We start from the raw sequence: 14,534 nt of genomic DNA on the forward strand, positions 1-14,534 counted from the left end.
GACCTGCACCAGCTCTACACCTAGCACAAGTCCATGTTGATCTGTGTCAGGGGATCAGATTCAAGGACTGGGTTAGGTTATGGTGTGCACTGGCAGCACCAATTCCATCCCCTCCTAGGCTGATCCACCCACCCCTGCTCCTGTCACTGACCTCCTCCTGGTCCCCTGTGCTGGATTTACCTGGTCTGGTGGGTGTCTCTCCGGCTGTCAGGACTAGCAGGAAGGCTCTGGTCTTCTTGCCGGCGTGCCTGGCTGTCACACTGTTGCAAAGCTCTTTAACACTTTTGTAACTGCACATGTTAGCAGAATACCATTCCACCAACACAGGCCCTCATTAGGATTGGGCCATGAATTGGCAACACTGTATGCCAACAGAGCCTTGAATTTACTGCAGACACTCACCCATAAGTTGATCTCAGATAAGTTGAGGACAGGTTTTGAGCCCCAAATCATGGAATTTTCTATGACCCTCAGATAAGTTGGGGGTTAAACTTAGAGGGGTGTCTGACTATAATTTTCCAGTAATTGTTACCTAAAAACTGTACAGTTTCTAATTTATTAAAAATACAATTAAAGAAGATCATAAAACGCATTTTTGACATTAACTTTTAAAATTCTGGTCTTCACAACATTTGTGCAAACACTGTCAGAGTAAGTGCCTGTAAACAACAAACCAGTAGAACTATTAGTCAAATCCTTATTTAAGGTGCCTGGTGTGTGAAGTCAGAGGCTCTGCATAGAACATACAACATAAAACATAAAGTTGGGAGTGTGCAGTTCAGTTCACAGCAGGGAGACGAGCAACAAGGACTGAGCTGCACACATTTGCAACCCTCTTTACTCAGAAGCAGACCCAGTGCTTTCCATAGGTGTTATTCTTAACTAACAGTGCATTGCAGCCTGGGACTTCATTTCAGAGGGAAATGAGGATCCCATCCTGGGGTTTTAAAAACCAGACCCCTAAATTTGGGGGGAGGGTGAAATTCTTTGCAAATGACTTGCCAGGAATGTTCAGAGGCAGCAGCAAAAGAAGGAAGCATTTCCCTTCTTCAAACTGGAAGGGACACAAAGGGGCTTCTGGGAATTGTGGGGAGGCTTTGTGGGAGTATGTGCTGCATTCCATAGCAGCAGCCCATACAGACTACAATTCCCAGAAATGCCTTCACTTCTCTTCCTGTCTGGAGAAGAGGCTAAAGTACTGTACTTATTGGTAAAAATTCTCCTTTTTGCTTCCTGCTTCTCAGCCCATTTCCACCCCCCCCCCACTTCACCAGACAGGTACTGAGCTTCCATAAGCTTCCCAGAAGCTCCCAGAGGACTCCACCCCACCCACGGCATTGACCCATGTATAAGTTGACCCAGGATCTCAGGCTCTTTTTTAAGGCATAAATTTTTTGACCTATAGGCGAGTATATACGGCATATCTGCCTTTAGCTGGCAATAATCAGTTTATCATAACTCTATACTTCTTTTTTCATTTTCTCTTATGGGTATAAGAGATAAGGTATAGAAAACTTGGCTCTTTATGTGATTTAGGGCACAATCCTAACCAGGTTTACTCAGAAGTAAGTCCTATTTTGTTCAGTGGGGCTTACTCTCAGGAAAGTGTGGTTAGGATTGCAGCCTGAGAATGTAAAAACTTTTCTGGCATATAAAAGGATTACTAAAGAGTTTGAATAGAATAGGGCAGCTGTTACTGGGTTTCAACGCACTTCAGATATTTTAGCACAGTGCCAGTTTTGAAGAGGATGTGAAAGAACTGGGAACCTGAGAGGAGACACTGTTTCAATCACAGTAAACTTCTTATGTAGTCAGGCAGAGCTCCCAGCCTCTGCTGGAAGCATTAGTCCAGAGCTGAGTTTATTAGAATGACAATGATGCAGAATAAACTGAAAATAACTGAAATGAAAGATATAGGGTAGGATGGTCTGCTTTTTACCCTAGTTTGTGAGAAAAGAAAAAAAAAGTCGTCATTAACTTTAAAATATGACATATTCTGATGGCACAGCACAGTTCAAACACTCCATAGTTGTGATGTGACATTAAAAAAATTGAAAATATTTAGTTCTATTACACACACTAAAGCTGTGAGTCTATACCGGGGTGCCCAAACCCCAGCCCTGGGGCCACTTGCAGCCCTCAAGGACTCCCAATCCGGCCGTCAGGGAGCCCACAGTCTCCAATGAGCCTCTGGCCCTCCAGAGACTTGCTGGAGCCTGTGCTGGCCTGATGCAACTGCTCTCAGCGTGACGACCAACTGTTCAACTTCTCGTGTGAGCTGTGGGACGAGGTCTCCCTCCACAGCTTGCTGACTCACATCTGTGATGCAGCAGCGGCAGCAGAGGAAAGGCTGGCCTTGCTTTGTGCAAGGCCTTTTATAGGCCTTGAGCTATTGCAAGATCTTCATTCATTCATATAAGCTCCATCTCTAATATATTCATTTATGTAAATTTATTCAAATTTGAAATGTAAATTCTTTTTTATTCCCGGCCCCTGAACACAGTGTCAGAGAGATGATGTGGCCCTCCTGCCAAAAAGTTTGGACACCCCTGGTCTATACTCACTGAAGCGGGAGTAAGCCCCATTGAATGCAATCAGATTTACTTCAGAGTAGAAGCGCATAGGATTGTGTTAGAGAATACAAAGTCTGGAATGGTGAGAATGCAAAAAATGCAGTTTCTTTGTTTGCAGTAAGGTGCTGATTTCAGCTTGTGTTGATCAATTAAATACAAGACATGACTTAAGGATTATAAACTGCATTATCAAAGGCCTTATCATTAAGTAATGATGGCCAGAAATAAGCACTTTGTTCTCACTTAACAACTCATTAGTTGCAAATGACTGAAGAAAAAATATGCAAATCATATTTTCAAGATATGAGAGTGCCAAATTAACGCATGGGCCACCCTTTCAACAGTGATGCTTCTGCTGAGACATCACGTCACAGCTCAGCATCTGAGAGGTGCTCTGCGAATTTGCACCTCAGCAGAAACATCACTGCTGAAAGGGCGGCCTGTGTGAAATTGGGCTCTCCCAGTGTCTCAGGAGCATCTCCCTCTCTCACTCCTCTTGGTCTACCCCTTTCCCCGTAAGGTTCCCTGCCTTCTGACTCTCCCTCTCAGAGACTCAGCAGAAGTGATGCTGCTGAAAGGGCAGTGCTGGGAGAGCCCAATTATCATGTGGGTCAGATAAGGAAGTTCCCTGGGCCCACAAGCCTTATTTTGACTCTTCTGATCTATATTATAAACATTTTTCAAATATGTTAAAATATTTCATTGGAATTATTAATAAAAGAATAGCTAAAAATGGAGGTATATGTGCAGCTTTATGTTAAAGTTCCATGGGAAAGTGTTTTATAGACTGTGAGATGATGATGCCAGTACCAGTTTCATAGCATCACTTACTAACAGCCCAATCCTAAACCTGGTGGCATCCAGGGCTCCAGCAGTGCCAAAAGGGTGACTGCCTGTGGGCACCGTGGCTACTGCTCCCTTTCCCACCATGGCATTTGCTCCCTTTCCCCAAGCAAACAGCAGCCAGCGGCAATGGGCCTCCTCAGCTCTGCTCCCATGTTTGAGCAGACACAGAGTCAAGGGGGCCCATGTCATGCCACCCAGCTCACAAGAGGGTTCAAGATGCGGCAGCAGATACTGCTGCTATCTCCACCCCATCATGCTCCCAATCCTCTCCTGCCTCTGCCTGGTTCCATCCACTCCCCACCTCCTCCTCCACCCTGAAAACACTCATCTCCAGCCAGTGCTGTGGAAGCACCAGTCAGCTGTCCTCCCGGCACTGAGGCACAGTGCCTACTGACATTGGTCCAGCCAGTGCTCCCTTCTTGGCCAGTGTCATGAACATGCTTTATGGCACATTTGCGTCACTGGAGCTGGTTGTACACACAAACTGCCAGCTTCAGGATTGGACTCTAAGTTACAGCTATTTCATACCACAAGTGTTGGCCTTGTTCTGTTTTGCTGGTGACTGAAGAGTGTGCAGTGTAGTGGAATGCTCATTAGAAATGTTAGCATAATTAGTGCTGAAAAGAGGAGTAACATGATAACCGAGTGCTAGCAAATACATCAGTTCACTGCTGAGGAATGAAGCAGCTTTAAGGTTACCTGAAATATTTCGGTTGAAATATTTCCTGGTTTTTATCCTGTGTAGTTCAGCCCACAATTGCCCATCTATAGGTCTGATAAAATCATTTGGTATTAAGTGGACATACCTGTGTCCATAACATTGAGATTTAGGAAAAGTACTATATAACTATCAGGCATTAACCATAGTTGTAATTTATCCAGGTGAGTAATGAACTTTGCATTGAAAAGAAAAATGAAGCTACTTATCAAATGTTTTTACTGTTTTTCCTCTCTACTTGTGCTCCCCCCCCCCCCCAAAGACTTCCTTCACTTTATCCTGGGCAAATTATCTGTTAGCAAAACATCCAGATGTGCAGCATTCTGTTTATAAAGAGATAATCAGTAACCTGGGGAAAGATAAAGTTCCTGATGCACATGATATCCCCAACTTGCCAATGATTAGAGCACTTCTCAAAGAAACCTTAAGGTAAGTGGTAAAAGCAACCTTACCTTAAGGTAAAAGCAAGCTGAGAGTTAAAAGTATTTGAGCCATCCTTCCTACAAATGCATGTCCTGTTTTCCCTCTTCTTTCTTTTTTATTATGTTTGGGTATTTTGGGTGTTGGAGCATTTCCGCTATTTTAAAATCATGATTTGAGGCTATATTTCTTTGCATGCTTTTGAACTAATTCCCTGTCCTATCTCCCTATCACCAAATTAGCATATCTCCAAGTAACAACTGGCAAATATGCATTTGAGGTAAGTGGTAAGAATGCCCTGCGACCATCAATTCTGGTCACCCTTCCAGAAGCAGCTCTTATTATATGTGGCTGCAGTGGTTGTAGGTGGGAACCCAGAACCAGGGGCGGTGACGTTGTGCTGTCACGACATTATGTGACGTCCTGGAAGAGAAGGATGCAGTACTGGCATGATCTGCCTGCTGTCCTCTGTTCCTCCTCCTTTGGAGGCTTAGTGAGAGCCCCCAAAGGGAGAGGTAGGGGCGGGGGGGAGGCAATCTCATGCAGCACTGCCTACTCTTAGTGTTTCAGCGACTTCCTGATCTGAAGCTGCCAAAACACTAAGCAGCAGTGATGCCGGCTCATATGCCCCACATCTGTATGGTTGGGAAATTGTGTATATTGAGCTTCCAATTCAGCTATAAATTCTGTGCATTCAAATTGTTTTGCTGGAATAGACCAAAAATCCATCTAATTCAGCCAGGTGCCTCAAGGTAGCGCCTCTGAGAGGAATTTTATCAGAGGGTAGAAAGTTTCTTTTGGGCCCCTTTGCAAAGGGGGAGGAGTGAAACAGAGTGGGGGGAAGGTGGTGACGGGTGAGCAGAATGGGAGCAGGGAGGAGTGAAACAGGGTGGAGGGAGGATAGAGACAGCTGGAAAAGTCTTTGGAGCCCAAGTCTACTAACCCATGTGGCATCAGTAGAGTACCCAGCATCCTCAGTCATGGTAGTGTCCCCAGCATCCCATGTGGGCAACAAGTCTGAGTTGATAGGAAAACGTAAGGATTCAGGAAATTTCTGGGCCCCCTCCTTTGGCTCCTGGGCCCCCCTTTTGACCCTGGGCCCGGGTACAAATTACCCCCTTTACCTCCCTCTCCTAGGCCCTGCCTCAAGGAATATTACAAGTAATATTTTTTCATTAGTAAAGGTAGTTGGAGGTAGGCTGCCTGAAGTTTCCTTTTTAGCAGTCATGGCTGATAGCCACTACTGATGAAGTTGGCTAATCTACTTAATAGCAATAATGCCAACAGCCATCATATGTCAATTGATGAAGAATTTTTTCAATTGATTATATATTGCATGAAATTGCATTGGAACCGCTCCTTTGATGGCCAATCAATGCCATTTTGTGACCTGAAGTCCTTGTATTTTGAAAAAGAAAAACATGTCCCCACATCATAGATAACACAGGCCTACAAAACTGAGAGTCAGAAAAGTTTTTCCCAAACTTTCTGTTGGTTTGATATGAATTTGGGGTGCCGATTCCAAAAATGGCATCCGTTTTGCCCCATCACGTCTAGTTTTGGAGATACAATATAGCCTGTTTAGTGAATGGTTCAAGCAGCTTCCTCATGAGGAAGCCATGGTATCTCCAAAACTAGGCGTGTTGGGGCAAAACGGATGCCATTTTTGGAATCAGCACCCCAAATATACCCTGGAATTGGTGTAACGTTTAAGGAAGCAAAATGTGTGTTGGCCTGTGTAATTTTGTAAGTCTCTATCATACTCTCCTTTTTTTTTTTTTTTTGGCCTTTTTACTTAAAAGAATGTTCCATCTCCCTGATAAATTTAGTTGTCCTTTCCTGTGTCTTCTTCAGCTATACACTATTGCATTATTGAGATGGAGTGACCTGCACACAGTATTCCAGATGAGAGTATACCATCACAGGCAGTGAATATCTAATTGATGCTTATTTGTAGGTTATTTCCAGTATTACCAGGAAATGGTAGAGTAACCCAGAAAGACATGATTGTTGGAGGATATTTGATACCTAAAGGGGTGAGTTGTATAACGGCTTTATGAAAGGAGCGGGAACAGAAAAAGTTACTTTGAATATGAATGCTGACACTAAGAAACTGGCTGCTTTATGAAATCAGTTTAGTCCTATTCATCTAAGATCATTATCTTAAATTAAAGATATCATTTTTGTATTCTAAATTATACAGGAAAGTGTTCTTTGACCTATTTGAGTACAAGAACTGGTAATCTGGAAGCAATACTTTTTCAAAATTACAAATTATCCAGCTTTCCACTCTTAACAAATAGGTAAAATTGGGAATAGAGGTTTTGAGAATTATATCTTAAATGCACAATACAGTTACTCAGTAGGCATTCCCATTGTGTTCATTGGGACTTATTCTGAGATAACTGTGCATAGGAGTGCAGCCTTAGGATACGGCAGTTACAACCCAATCCTAACCTGCGCTGTATCCAGCGCTTAGTAGTAAGTGGCTGCCAAACAACTTGAAATAAGAGGATATTTATCCCTTACTCTGAGAAATCCCCAGCCATACCATGGGGCTACTCAGAACTGCACCAGCAAAATAGCTGGCGCAAATTCGAGCAGCCTGGTGTAATGCTGGGCTGGCTGGGAGGAGGGTTAGGGTCCGGCCTAAGTTGCCCAGGCCAGTCCCAAACCCCTTCCAGGGCCCAGTCAGACCCCCCCAAAACAGCCCCTGTTCCACACTCCCACCACTCTCTCCAACTCCCATGCTGGCCTCCCTAGGCTGGTGCTTACTTACTCCCATCAGGCCTGGGTCTGGTGCAGAGAGGCCAGCATGCATCCTTGTTCCGGCTTCCCCAACTCCTCAGTAGTTGCGAATGTGCTTTACAGCAAGTTTGCAACACTCCCACACTAGTGCAAGGGTCTTGCACTGGCAAAGCACATAGAATCACATACTGAGACACTTAAGTTACTCCTCTTATAGAGAGGATTTTAACCTTTATCTTTTAATATTTAAGTGCATAATATTGTACTTACATATTAGTATTCATCTTTAGAGATTTAAAAGGTACTAGTCTTTTACCTTGCCAGCCCTATACCTCTGTGTCAGTAGATATAGTGCCTGAAATATATTGCTTTATTATTTATTTTTCACATTTTTATACCACCCTTCCTCCAAAGAGCTCAGGGCGGTGTACACAGCTGCTCCCATCCTTCTTGTCCTCACAACAACCCTGTGAGGTAGGTGAGGCTTAGAGAAAGTGACTGGCCCAAGGTCACCCAGGAAGCTTTGTGGCTGAGGGGGGATTTGAACCTGGATCATCCAGGTCTAAGTCCACCTCCCCAACCACAACACCACCCTGGCTCTCACCCTGGCTTTAATATTTCATTCCCCTATACTACTGAACAAAGAAGCCTGCTGAACTATTCTTCCCCTACCTCCTCCTGTAGCGCCTGTTGTTCTTTCTCTCCCATGTTCCAAACTGACTTTAAGTACAAATGCAAATTTTGAACAAAGTACAAAGACTACTTTTACTTATGTACTTGGGGAAGACAAGGCTATAACCCAAAGTCGGAATCACAGCCAGAGGAAAATTATACCTCTATACATAAAATTTTTTTATCAGTATGAAGACCTTGGTGCAGTAGAGCTAGTTCTCCAACTTCTGTCCTTTGGTCACACTGCACTTCTCCTCTCTGTGCCCTATCTTGACCAGAATCAGTGTAACTTGGTTCTGAACAACAGATGTGTCCAAAATGTGCCTGAAACTGTAGGCAGGCCTGGCCGACACCCTTCTGCACCTTGAGCTGGCATGTCTTCTTGCTAGCTGTGGGACTGGGCATGCACTACCCAATGGCCTGGAGAAATGTCGCTTCTTCCCCTTTGCAGCAGTTGGACTTCAAAAGAGTACACAGCTCCTTCAGTCACAATGTGTCCCCTTTAAAGTCTATGAGGGGTGGATTGGAAGCTTCTTGATTGGCCCTTTGCAGGACTTACAAAAAATGCAAGGAGAGTGACCCAGCTGCCAGCATCACCTTTCATCGATGTCCTGTTCCTTAGAAGCTTGAGAGAAATAGATCATGAAAGCTCTTGAGCTCATCCTTGCAGACTTGAAAAGGGATGTGGAACAAGCAAAGGAGGCTGTGGCGAGTTCCTCACTCATGTCATCTCCTTTGCACAGTTTGCAAGGAGTAGATTAGGGAGCTCCCCATCTGTCCCTTACAGGCTTTGCAAGGGATGCGGGAACAGTGATGGGACAGTTGATGGTGGGAATGGGTAGGGCTGGCCCATTCATAAGGCCAGCTGGAGCATGAGCCCTGGGTGGCAAATAGGTGGGGGGGTGTCCACCTCTGTCTGCTCGCTCTCGCTTGCACTGCTCTCCCTTCTCCCCCTGTGCCCTGGATTGTAAAAGGAAGAGAGAGGCAGAGTGAAAGAGTGTGGAGAAGTGGAGAGTGGCAGGCCAGACTAGAGCATTTCTCCTCCCCCCTTCCTGTTCACTCTATCTTCCACTGGTTTACATTCCAGGAAGTGGGAGGAGCAGAGGCTGGCACATCACGATGTAACATTTTCCTTTATATGAGAGAATGCCAAATTTGCACTGCAGTCCCATGCTTATGCAGAAGTAAGTCCTGCTGTATTCAGTGGGACTTACTGTCTGGTAAGTATGCATAAGATTGCAGTCTTGCTGATGTGTTCACTGAAGAGTATGCCTTGAGACTTTGAAATAACATATTAGCTGAAATAACATATTAGCCAATCATCGTGTGTGCAAGTTAGTTCTGATGTGACAAATTTTGGTTGCAGGGTTCACTTCATTCACACTTCTGGAATTCTAGGTAGAAGAATCAGGAGAGCATAACATCTTTTGTGAAATTAAAAACAGTTACAACAGTCATATACCTTTGAGTACTAATGTCATACACTAGCATTATTTCTATTGTATCTTTGATTATATATTTTGTGCCTTTTAAATTCTAGCAATAATATAAAATGCATATTTAATAGTGAGAAAATGTACTTTTTCATTTCTTTTTAATGTTTTAGTATCATGCATTTTGGAGATTAGTAGATATACACTATATTTGTTTCATCAGACCCAGCTGGCACTCTGTCATTATGCTACATCCTATCAGGAAGAGAACTTCCCATTTGCAAATGAATTCCAACCTGACCGCTGGTTAAGGAAAAGCAATATGGACAGGGTGGATAACTTTGGTTCCATCCCCTTTGGTTATGGTATTCGAAGCTGTATAGGAAAGAGAATTGCTGAGTTGGAAATTCACCTTGCACTAATACAGGTAAGTGGGTCATAACAACTAAAATATATATTCTTGCTCTATAAAACATGTTTTAAAAAATACAAATAAGCTCAAAATAAAATGAAAACCAGTGACAAGAAGCACCGACAAACGTTCCCACAGAAACATAGATTTATAAAATGGCAGAGTACAGGCGTGTCCCTGTCTCCATGGGGGTTCCAGAACCCCCCCCATACCTGAATCCACAGATATGAGGGGACTCCTCCCCCACTTTTAAAAAGCATTAGGAGGGCCGGGAAAGCCCTGGAAGTCTTCCCTGGGCCTCCCTATGCTTTATAAGGCATAAGAAAAACCGGAAGTCACGTTTTTTTTTCCTTTTTTCAATCATTCTGAGCCCAGCAGAGGCCTTGGGCAGGCGCATGTAGCCTCTGCTGGCCTCAGAGGACCTTCTGGAGGTGAGAAGAGCTCTGCTCCCCTCACCTTCAGCAGGGGTGTGTGGGATGGGCGCTGGGGGACCCCCTCAGATTCCTGACCTGTGGATACATGAAACTGCGGATACAGGATTTGCAGATACAGGGGCCTCCCTGTTCTTTTTAAAATGTTAAGTCCTTCTAATAATCTCTGATGAGTAAAATGGTACCAGTTCTGATACAGTTCCTTGAGAAAATGTACTTGTGTGTCCTGGGGAAAATGTTTTGTGTATTTGTTTCAACACTCTGTGTCCAGTAATTTCTCAAATAACTGCTTTCACGAGGGGGGGGGAGGCTTTAGTGAGAGACTTTCTCAAAACTTTTTTAAAAGTTTAAGTATCCAGTCTTTATTGGGATACCCCTTTATACATGCTGTTTGAGAGCTCTGAAAAATTCTATACCAAATTGTTCCTTTACCAAGAGGAGGTTTCTGCAACTGCCCTACCCAGGATGCAACAGTCACCATTTTGGCACCACTGCATTGACGGGTGGCAGAAAGGATAGGATTAGGCCCTAACTGACTTTTACAAGGTGTTGTTGGCTAGGCCCTATCATGACTATTGTTGCTTTTCTCACACTGGATTTGTATTCACTCTACTATTGTTCCATCTGTTGTCCAGCTACTTCAGCATTTTGAAATACAAATTTCTCCACAAACTAAATCAGTACGTGCCAAAACCCATGGACTATTGACTCCTGCAGACTCCATCAATGTGAAATTTGTTGACAGGAAATGAGAGTAGGATCTTCAGCTTGACCTATGCCTTCAAGCATATGCCGCAGCTTGACCTATGACTGAAAGGTGCTGGTGATTTTCTTAAGCCACTACGGAATTTCTGTAATGAAGATAAGATGCCTATATTAAGGTTTATCCTGATAAAGTATTATGTATAATCACATGGTCCTGGAACATTATGGAAGTTACAAACTGAGACAATTCCTTTTTGTGTGTGCTGAGAATCCAGTTTACCTTTGAGTGACACAATAAAGGCTAAAGGTGCTCCAGTCAATACCATATACTTTAAAAGCTGCCTGGAATGATAAGAAGCAATGATCTGTCATGGCTGATCATGAAATAACTGGTTGGATATTCAGTGGTGATAGCAACAGTCACATGATTAACAAGTGAACTCAGTTTTGAAGAAAAACATTCCTTTGTGTGACATATGCAAACGTACAGATCTGAGGTTTTTGTTTCTTCTCTTCAGTGCCTTGAGAATTTCCACTTCAACTACCTTTTCAGATTCTTTTCAGTTTCTAGTTTTTTTTTCTAATTTTTTTCCCAAAATTGGAAAACAATTAGAAATATGAAAGTAACTTAAATACTGTTGTGAAACTTTGAGCCTGTATAGATTCCGCAGTTTGAATTTTATTCCCTGAAAGTCTTTTTAAAAAAATGAAGTATGAAAGGATTATGAAGTTTGTGCAAGTCAGTGAGCCACACAAATGGTGATAAAATAATTTTTATATTTGTTTCATTTTTATTTACAGTTATATGAATATAGGTTTCTTTTTAAAAATAAAGATTTTGCTTTAGTATCCTGACAGTTGTTTTTAATTGGAAACAAAATAAATTTTAGGTAAAGCTTTATTATTTGTGTGGGCTACTGCCCTCTTTAGGACATAAGCATAAGTACCATAATGCTCCATACTTGAGAACTATGCACTTTGTAGTGCTTATCTAAGCAATTTGGAAAATTAATGACAACTAGTAGTTGAGACTTTAGATCATGTGTTTTGAGGGCCCCAATGTGACTTTTATAGAGAAATCTTTCTAGGGAAAACGACTCTATGAAGCTGCCATATTATATCTGGCCCTTGGGCCATCTGGCTCAGAATTTTTCACACTGACTGGCAGCAGCTCTCTGTGGTTTCAGACCAGGGTATTTCCCAGCTCTACCTGGAGATTCCAAGGATTGAAACTTGGACTTCCTGCATGCAAAACATATGTTCAGTCACTGAGCTAGTCCTTCCCCAGGAACAGTGCAACTGGGTCTCATGCTGCTGCTACTTCCGCTGCCTCTACTGCCACATGCACCAACAAAAACAACCCCTTATCTTGCTCCTTCCTTGCAGACTTGGTTCTTCTGCAAAAACAGGACAGGTGAGACTTCCCGTTTTATTTAAAGGGACCATCTGTGAAAGGAGCAAGGTGAATTGATCCTTACCTTACTCCTTCTCCCAAGATCCCTTTAAATAAAACAGGAAGTTCTGCCCTTCTGGTTTTTGCAAAAACTGCACAACAGAGCAAAGTAAGGAAGAGGATGATCTGCTTCCCTGCATTTAGCCAGCAGAGAGTGGATCACTGCAGCTTTGTCTACAGCAGGCTGGAAGGGGGCAACAGCAGACGAGGGGTACCTCCCCACATCTGCCTCTCCCCTTCCACCCACTGCTGTCAAGAGGACATCACTTCATGGATGGACATTCTCCTAGCCTTCAGCTAAAAAAATTGGTAACATGATTAAATATACATATTTTAGAGGAATACCTACTGTGAGGATAATAAAATTTCTTCAGCAATTGCATTATTTTTAGATACCTGATTCTTCATCCACCATGGCTTTCATTACTTTCAGCTTTGTACTAATTTTCCAATTATTTGGGAAGGAGTATTTCTAACTTTCTCAGGGACTGTGTTTGTATCTCTGGGTATTGTCCACAAGGAGAAATTCTGCAGACTATCAAAACTTACTTGCGTTCAGCCGCTCAGCCTGCTTCGAACACACTCCCTGAACCTACTTAAGTAGAGATCAAGGACCTAACCTCTAGTCTGTAGCTTGAAGAAACCCACATTTTGGACAAATTATATTAGCATTTGACTCTTTTTTTTTTTAATTGAATGTTTTTTTCTGGTAATCTTTTGTAACTTGATATTTCATATTATATAAAAACGCATTTAAGAGAGAAGATTTTAATAATTTCCTATCTTTAATAAAAACATTTAATTGCTTTGATAATCTCCCTTTTTTGTCCCTTAGACATCATTAAATATTTCTATTTCAGCCGTTTTTGTCTGAAATTGTTGCAGTGGGCACTTTTCTCTAACATGAACTAATGAAAGCAGAAGCTATTACAAACCTTTCCTGCCCTACACTGGAAAACTTAATGAACTGCAACCTACCAATCCTGTTTGCACAAAATGTTTATTTGTAAGAAGCATCCTTCAACTGGTAAAAGTTAACCATGTATTTGAGATATTCTTTTGCCTTCTGGTTTGCTAAAGACACAAGCAAAAGTAGTTGAGACGGTTATTAACGGACCCACATGATTCTGGTGACTACCTGCAAAATTGGAAACTGTACAACAGTCATATAATATAGAAGATGTTGAGAGAAATTCCACAGAGATATTTCCTCATGTGATACGAGTAAAAGATTGTACATAATTTCCAGTTCTAAACAATGAGATGCAGAGAAATCATGCCTGAGAGAGGTCAGACACAGCATAGATGTCATCAAGCTGTCAAGCTACATGGCTACCTGTTACTGGATCAGGAGTGATTAACAGTAGGTGCTAGAAACTCAAACTCCAACCCTTCATCCCTTCATCCTATCCAACTTTCCAGTGCTGGTGCAGCCATGCCAATGAAGAGCATGCACTGCATCTTGTGGTAGGGGGGCAGCCACAAAGGCCTCCTCCAGGGAAGGGAATGTTTGTTCCCTTTCCTTGGCTGCATTGCGGCTGCGCCATCACTGGAAAGTTGGATGGGACTGGGCCCTCAGACTCTGGGGCATATCCAGGGTGCTGTGACACCTGTTCACATTCTAGGACTTTAGAAATCATTTATCCTATACTTGCTGGTTTGTCCTTAATCTACAATAACTTATCCCCATCAATACAATGCACACTTATCTGACTTTAAAACCACCACAGTTATATTACAGTCTATTTTTAAAATGTATGGTGTTTTAAGTGTTTCTTGGCTTTAAAAAAAAATGGTTCTATCAACCTTAGCTTTCCTAAACCCTGTGGTCCCAAAACAGATAAAGTTAGAGCCTGACCTTAACCTCGCTGCAATGAGGCAGCAAGGCTTCCATAGCGGCGCTGAGGGCTATAAAGCAGTTAGCACCTGTCATAAAAGGCATTCCAACAGTGTGCAAGTTAGCGTGCTTCTAGGAGCACAAGTTGAAAGGCCTGCACCTTCCCACCCCCACCATTGCCAGTCCCTGCTCATTAGAGCAGGCAAGGGGAGAGGTGGGAGGGGGCGAAACTGGGTGGGGAGGCCGCAGGAGGAAAGAATCTGAGGCAGATGGCCCACGCCACATC

The 14,534-nt window shown here is 42.9% G+C and overlaps 1 protein-coding gene across 1 annotated transcript in view; it reads left to right on the forward strand.

Annotated features, from left to right (window-relative positions):
- CYP27C1 (cytochrome P450 family 27 subfamily C member 1) overlaps window positions 1-11,005 on the forward strand; it is a 33,359-nt gene extending 22,354 nt beyond the window's left edge. Inside the window, exons 6-9 of the mRNA XM_066609507.1 lie at window positions 4,400-4,566; window positions 6,515-6,593; window positions 9,634-9,837; window positions 10,889-11,005. Of these exons, the coding sequence (XP_066465604.1) occupies window positions 4,400-4,566; window positions 6,515-6,593; window positions 9,634-9,837; window positions 10,889-11,005 (567 nt within the window). The remainder of the gene's footprint in view (window positions 1-4,399; window positions 4,567-6,514; window positions 6,594-9,633; window positions 9,838-10,888) is intronic.
- The last annotated feature ends 3,529 nt before the right edge of the window (window positions 11,006-14,534 follow it).

The sequence above is a fragment of the Tiliqua scincoides genome, chromosome 1 (assembly GCF_035046505.1).
Source record: "Tiliqua scincoides isolate rTilSci1 chromosome 1, rTilSci1.hap2, whole genome shotgun sequence".
NCBI lineage: Eukaryota > Metazoa > Chordata > Lepidosauria > Squamata > Scincidae > Tiliqua > Tiliqua scincoides.